Here is a 7,500-nt window from a genome sequence, read left to right on the forward strand (position 1 = left end):
CAGGCACACCCCACACACACACACACACACATGCACACACACACACACACACACTCACAAACACACACAGCAGAATCTCATCTCCTTCTTAACCGTTCTCAGAGGTTCTTAACACGCATCCAATAAACACGTGTAAACATAAAATAACAAAGGCTGCCCACAATGGCCACGACAGAAGCACATACGCTATAAGCTGTAATGATCATCCGATAAACAGTGAGCGTGAAGAGCCTGTTCACACACACACAGACCCCCTGCTCTCCTGCCAGGTCAAGGGTCAAGGGTCAAGGAAAGCTGGACATGAACCCTCCAAATAGAACAAAGCAGTCCCTGTGTGAGAAAAACGAGTGTGAAAACACTAAGTGTGTTAGTGTGAGTGTGCGCGTTTGTGTCTGTGTGTGTTTGTACACCGTTTGTGCTTCAAGGATAGAATATATAATTTCTCCCCCCCACCACTTAATGAAGTATTTTATACTTTATTCATCACCATATAATCAGCCAAATAAATATAGGTGCTTGATTTTGTGAATTTTTCCTTGTCGTTAAGATCCACAAATAAAAGGACAACGCCACAATACAGTCTTCACTAATTCTAGTCTTTCTTTTTCCCTCGCCATCAAACAGACAGCGGCCATCAACAGACCCTCAAACCAAGAGAAGGAGAGAGAGAGTGTATCTATTCCACCTGGTCTCCCAGAGTCCTGGACTCCAGTACCTAAGTGATTCATCCCAACAACCACTGTCAGAGGCTACGGCCGTCGTTAGTGCTAGCTTTTCGTCCAGCCGTTCGCAACGTCCAACGCTCACAGCCCTGAGAGGTGAGCAGTTTGGAGCGTGCTCGCTCCAAACTGCTCACCTCTCAGGGCTGTGAGTGGTTTGGAGCGAGCTGGCGTCGCGCTGGCACGGTCGTCGCTCTGAATCGCTTAAGAGTCGGGGCGCGCTGGCATCCAGCTGGCCTACCTCTGGAGAAAGGTGTAGGAAATGATACGGCATTTAGATTAATTAGACACAGTTGTCAGATTTAATTAACTACTAGGTTTAATTAACCATGTAATTAATCTTATGGTGGTCTAATGCGTGCACATACAGACTGCCACGTTTACACACTCCCTCTCTCTCTCTCGCGCGCTGTCTCTATCTCTAATGCACACACACACACACACACACACAAACACATGCACACACATCTGTAATACGCGCACAACAAATGTAATCTGCTCGGCTGACAACTGTTCACACTTGGGCTGTCAAACCTCATAAGAGACCTCAGTGAACGGGCTGCTGGCGACGGACTGAAGAGCTGAATGGGATTCTGTGGTAAGAATAGCGCCTCTAATCCATTTCAGGTTCCACTCCTGCCCAGGTAGAATGAGAGCGCCAGTGGCTAATACACTGAGTCCAGCTCAGGTGCTAATGCCCCCCTAATCCTTATTCAAACCCCATCCAAGGCAACGCAATACCAATATTTAACAATGCAACGGCATACTGAATGACGGACCGAACAGGGAGGGCTGGGGGGGTGGGAGCCAGTCCAGGTTAATGTCTAGTGATCCACGGTCAAACCTTTCAATCCGTTACTGTCCCCAGGCTGGCCCCCGCCATGGGGCCCCGGACTAGAGGTTCGCCACCGGGCCGCCACGCAGTGAGACCCCGAGCGGGCGGCGATCCGTCTATTAGTCGTCCCTTTATGCCGACTCCCTGCCTTGCTCCTGGCCCCAGTGTGAGAGACCCCGCCGACCGCGTCGGCAGCTCTGTGCAGTCTAACGACGGAGTGGCCTAACACTCTCCAGGAGAGGAGGGTAAGGATGGACCGCGGGCCGGGACCTTTGATCGCGGTCGATTCTCACCGAGTCGATACTAGCATACTAATAGATTTGGATCGTGCTTCACAGAACTAGATGTGTGTGTGTGTGTGTGTGTGTGTGTGCGTGTGTGTGTCTGTGTGTTACCACGTGTCCGTGTGCTAAGCCAGCCGCTGCGTGCGCTCTGACTTTCATCGACGCTGTGAACGAACCAATAGTACAGCCAGGAAGTACCCCGACCTTTGACCTTTGGCAGGCCTTTGAGGGCAGGACTTTCAGGGCTAAGGGGCCGACGGGCTCTCACAAAGAGGCCGCCGGGAAGAGCAACCCTCCTCCACCACAGCGTCCAGGCTGTGCTCAGGTAGTGTCACAACACCCCTAGCTACATGCATGCGATTCCAGCAGTGAACTCAAACGACAGAGCGCACAAGAGCAGACAGATACAGGAGCAGGGAATCACGGCGGGACGGCTGTACGACGTGTCCCAACAGGAGAGCATGTCGTCAGCACACAGAGAACAGCCCTCGCTGTTTGATTCACACCGGGCCCTGCTGTGCGACCGTGTGTGCGTGGGTGTTTGTGTACATACACGTCGGGTGTTTGTGCGTCTGTTTGCGCAATGGTCGTGCGTGTGTGTGTGCGCAAGGGTTGTGTGCGTACATGTGTGCGCGTGCATGTGCACGCGCATGTGTGTGTGTGTGTATGAGCGCCTGTCTGAGCGTGCGGGTGTGTGTGTGTGTGTGTGTGTGTGTGTGTGTATGAGTGCCTGTCCGAGCGGTGTGTGTGTGTGTGTGTGTGTGTGTGTGTGTGTGTGTGTGTGTGTGTGTGTGTGTGTGTGTGTGTGTGTGTGTGTGTGTGTGTGTGTGTGTTAGCTACTGCAGTGAGGTGGGTGAGGGTTTACATGCAGCTGGTGGGTAAAGTCTATAAAGTGTACTCACGTAGTCATGGAAGGCCTTGGCCTCGCTGGAGTGCTCGCAGGTCTCCCTCCGGTCCGGGGCGGCGCAGTACAGATCCCAGAACACGCTGAGGAACACAGGACGGGAACACCGTTACACACAGGGAAGACCGGACGGGAACCCCGTTACACACAGGGAAGACCGGACGGGAACCCCGTTACACACAGGGAAGACCGGACGGGAACACCGTTACACACAGGAAACACCAGACGACAACACCGTTACATACAGGAAAGACCGGACGGGAACACCGTTACACACAGGGAAGACCGGACGGGAACCCCGTTACACACAGGGAAGACCGGACGGGAACACCGTTACACACAGGAAACACCAGACGACAACAACGTTACACACAGGGAAGACCAGACGACAACACCGTTACACACAGGGAAGAAAGGACGACAACAACATTACACATATGGACGCTGGATCATGCAGTATGATGCATCACCAGAGTGGGCTTCTGTCTCCTGGGGGGGGAGGGGGGGTGTCAGACTTTTTGCACAGAGTGACTCACCAGCTTTAACAGACTCAAGACTCACTTTTTCAGAGTTCACCTAGACTCTGCATAGACTTCCCCCCCCCACACGCCTCTTATGCACTTATTGTATGTTGTGCGTCCTGGCACTTAAAAATAGTAAGTATCATTGCGTAGCGTCTTATCCTAGCTATCTGTGTTGCATTCAGAGAATGAGTTCGCCTAGCGATTGTTAATGCTCGGCACTTGGTTCTATGAACATCCTTACTGTACCCACAGCGATATATTGTTGTTTCTCTTTCTTCTGACACATGTACTTATTGTAAGTCGCTTTGGATAAAAGTGTCTGCTAAACGCCCTGAATGTAAATGTCAATGTAAACATGTATGTTTTGTGTTTCCATGGTTTCCCCTCTAGGTATGACCTGGTGAGCGCACGTGGGCAGGCTGGGTCTGTGTGTAGGGGTAGGATCTCTAACGAGGTGCGGAGCAGGTGAGACCCCAGGAACGCCGCCAGACAGTGTCCCACTTCCTGTCCCGCCCGCCGGGGGCAGGACAGGAGGTGAGTGACCAGTGGGCTAATGATTGTATTACATAGCGCCCAATCAGCCGCGGCCAAATGAGTTAATTAGACCAATCACGCTACTCGGGGGCAAGGGGGAAGGTTCCAGGTTCCTGTCCAAATGGGCCCTTAATTACTGCAGTGAAATTAAGTACCTGCTTAGCTGGCCCACATTAGGAAACTCTCTCTCTCTCGCTGGCGATATTGATTTAATGGACAAAGTATAAAAGAAACTGCTGATTTGGGGCGAAGGAGGACACCGTTTTTAAAATCTTTTGGGCTTTTTTCCGACATCCTTCCACGCTGAGATAAAGGAGGGGGCTGATGTGGTTTGTGTGATATTTCTGCTGATGCCCGTTGGGAGCAGTTTGACTGGCCGTGAGGCTGGATATGACGCAGGGTCAAACGGTGCCAAAACACGCACTTAGAGAAAGGTACGAACGCAAGTCACCGGTATTCCATCGACTAAAACTGCTCTGTCACTCGTCCTGTTGCCGCTTCCTCCTCCTTCTTCAGAGTCCATGTGGACAGTGAAGGAACTGAGGGTGAGCATCAGCGCCAGAGACAACAAGAACCAGCGCTATGTTCCTACCCTGGGGCCGCCCAGGGCAACCGGCTCAATCGCAGGGAAGGGGATCATAAAGACCTGCTCCACTATGGGAGGGGTCTGGGTCCACTATGGCGGGGGTTAGGAGCCAGGCTGACTCTGGGTCCACTAGGGGAGGGGTTAGGAGCCAGGCTGACTCTGGGTCCACTAGGGGAGGGGTTAGGAGCCAGGCTGACTCTGGGTCCACTAGGGGAGGGGTTAGGAGCCAGGCTGACTCTGGGTCCACTAGGGGAGGGGTAAGGAGCCAGGCTGACTCTGGTTCCACAATGGGAGGGGTTCATGTATAGCGAGCCAGAATGGAGAGTGTGAAGATGTCTTCCTGTGGCTGCAGGTGTTCATAAGGAGTGAGCATGGCGAGTGCGACTATGTGTATTCCTGTGGGTTCAGGCGGTGCATACCGAGCATTGTACGGTCCAAGTGTATGTGTGTACTCGTGTGATCCTGGGGGGGGGGGGGGCTGACTACTCCTCAGTCACACAGACAACAACGGTGATGTACATTATCATCCATCCATCATCCATCAGGCCGGCGTCAGAGAGATGGCTGCTCTGTCAGACGCCATGAGCCCCGGGAGGGAGGTTGGGGGGTTAGAGAGAGTGCCGCCATCACTAATCCAATCGGCTCTAAGGGAAATGAAAGGAGGGGAGAGGGGGTTACGACGGGCCAGGTACAGGAGGGCGGGGCGGGGGAAAGGTGATCTGACATCTCGCCTTGCCCAGAGATGTCTGCGATTTATTAGGATTCAACAGCCTGACCTATGGGGCGTGTGCGGTGCTGTAGGACAAATCTGATCTCCTTGGGCTCTGTGTGCATAATCTATCAGCGGCCAGGGGGGTGGAGAGGACGGCCAGACGGCGGCTGCTATTGTCGAGATATTATTCCTACGGTGTGAATGCTGAACCCAGGGTTGGTTGGGTTGAGGGTTAATATTAGAAGATGTTTTATCTCCGAAGGAAAGAAATGTAGAAACGGACCAGAGACGTGTCCGATCCGAGTGCTGTTCCGTGTGTTAAGGCTCAGTTATGGTTCCACCGCGACGCGATGCAATGAACCCGCAGAAGCTTCGACGCATCCGTGACCCTGTTATGGTTCTGCGTCAGGTTTTTTGAGCGGACCAATCACAGCACTTGCTGCTGCAGCGCCTCGACGCAAGGTTACAATATTTGGGAGGCGCACGTCAGGCCCTTGCGGTGGACGCAAGGAGGGTCCGCAAAGACGTAATGGGTCGGTAAACCCCCTTGCGTTGCGTCGACGTGGAACCATAGCCAAGCCTTAACCCCACGGAAACGTGTGGATTTGATGGCTGCCTGTTGCTGCGTTCATACCTCACACACCGAGGCGCTAATCTCCACAGAATCATCACAGAAGGCCTCGGTTTGTGTTAAATGAGCACCACCAATCTGCACCATAAACATGTCCCATCAGACGTGAATCATCTCATCTGGCGTGGATCGTGTCATCGCTTATCTGGAGTGAATAGGATGGAGGGGCAGCTGGCCTGCCGTCGGCATGCCTGACGTATGGAACCAGGAGACCGGGGGGCGGGGGGTTCAGATACTGCCAGAGATTAGGCTCTGTTTGCTCTATTCTAATGAGAAACCAGGCACAAGTAAGTCAAGAAAAGGGTAGAATGCCGGGGCTCCCAATGCCAAGCGCACTCACACACACACACACACATACACGCAAACACACAATGAGAAACATACAGCAATCACATGCACACACACACACAAACACACACACACACACACAGACAGACTGAGAAACATATAGGAATCACACACACACACACACGCACCAATCCAGAACAGAAGAGGAAGGGATTAGAATAGCATCCAAAAGAACACAATTATTCAAATTAAATGCCATCATGATAATTATTTGCAATTAGCTGTTGTCTGACGAAAGCCGCTCATCACAATGTGCTCTGCCATTATAAAGGGAAAAGTAAATAAAATATATCCATGAAGGCATGACACAAAAGCCGACCGTGACACACCCAGCGATAAACTGGGATACGATTTTGGCCAGTCTGCCAGCCAGCCAGCCAGATAGCCAGCTAGCCAGCCAGCCGGCCGGCCAAGATGCCCTCATGGACAGTGAACCAGCCACGCTGCCAGTCGGTAAATCCACCAGTTAGACAGTCAGCCAATATCCCAGTCTGCTAACTGACCTGCCAGCCAGCTACCCTCCCAGCCGGCCAAACAGTCTGCCAGCCAGCCAATGAGCCAGCAGACAGTCAACCGATCGGCAGACCAACCTGCCAAGACCGAACGGGAGAAGAGAGAGCAGAGAGTTCAGGTGAGGAGGAGAGACACAGAGCCGGAGCTCAGGTGAGCCGGGAGTAGACGGAGGACTGACCGGCAGACAGATCATGTCCACTCGGTTGTCTCTAAATCCTCCCCAACAGGACGGGGCCCTGTGATTGGCCGGGCTGTGACAGTGTAATTCAACTCTGGTCTAAGGTGTCTTCATACTTGGATCCAGCATTTTACTGAATCTGAATCCAAATCAGAATCGGCTTATTGAATTTGAATCCTAGCGGACATCTAACAGAAGACGTCTTTCACACAATGCAATTTAAAAAATACGCAATCTGAGGGCTGGGTATCACTCGAAAATGTTCAATAAAGGCTTTGTTAGACTTGGAACCCGACCCTGCCAGTGATACTGATTGGTCGAACGCAATGCGCGTGCGTCGGCAAATTCACACCCGAGAAGTTGTAAACATTGCGGGCAGGCGGGAGGCGGCGCTTTGGCACCGCCCACCGCATAGTCTGACGTCTCACTGGTACGGAAGTAAAGTCTAAGCGCAAACTAGCTGCTGCAAACACTTAATGAGCGGCGTTCTCGGTGGGAGCGAATACTCCCCCTGGCTCAGACTTTTCTAGTTTAGCAGATGTAAAACATGTATACATACGTCGTATAACAGTCTAAGGCAAAGGAAAAAGTTTCCAAAAAGCATGATATCACCCCTTTAATGAAAAGGGAGGAGAGGAGACACCAGGAGGGCCGGGGCTGTCTGTCTGATACCTGCCTTAGAACAGGCTGTCTGTCTGATACCTGCCTTAGAACAGGCTGTCTGTCTGATAC

At 52.3% G+C, this 7,500-nt stretch overlaps 1 protein-coding gene across 1 annotated transcript in view; it reads right to left on the bottom strand.

Moving 5' to 3' along the window:
* Positions 1-2,740: 2,740 nt before the first annotated feature.
* LOC307091702 (single-stranded DNA-binding protein 3-like) overlaps positions 2,741-7,500 on the bottom strand; it is a gene marked incomplete at its 3' end in the record, with an annotated part of 23,676 nt that continues 18,916 nt past the window's right edge. Inside the window, exon 4 of the mRNA XM_079759352.1 lies at positions 2,741-2,825. Within this exon, the coding sequence (XP_079615478.1) occupies positions 2,741-2,825 (85 nt within the window). The remainder of the gene's footprint in view (positions 2,826-7,500) is intronic.

The sequence above is a fragment of the Pollachius pollachius genome, assembly GCF_949987615.1.
Source record: "Pollachius pollachius genome assembly, contig: scaffold_189, whole genome shotgun sequence".
Lineage (NCBI taxonomy): Eukaryota > Metazoa > Chordata > Actinopteri > Gadiformes > Gadidae > Pollachius > Pollachius pollachius.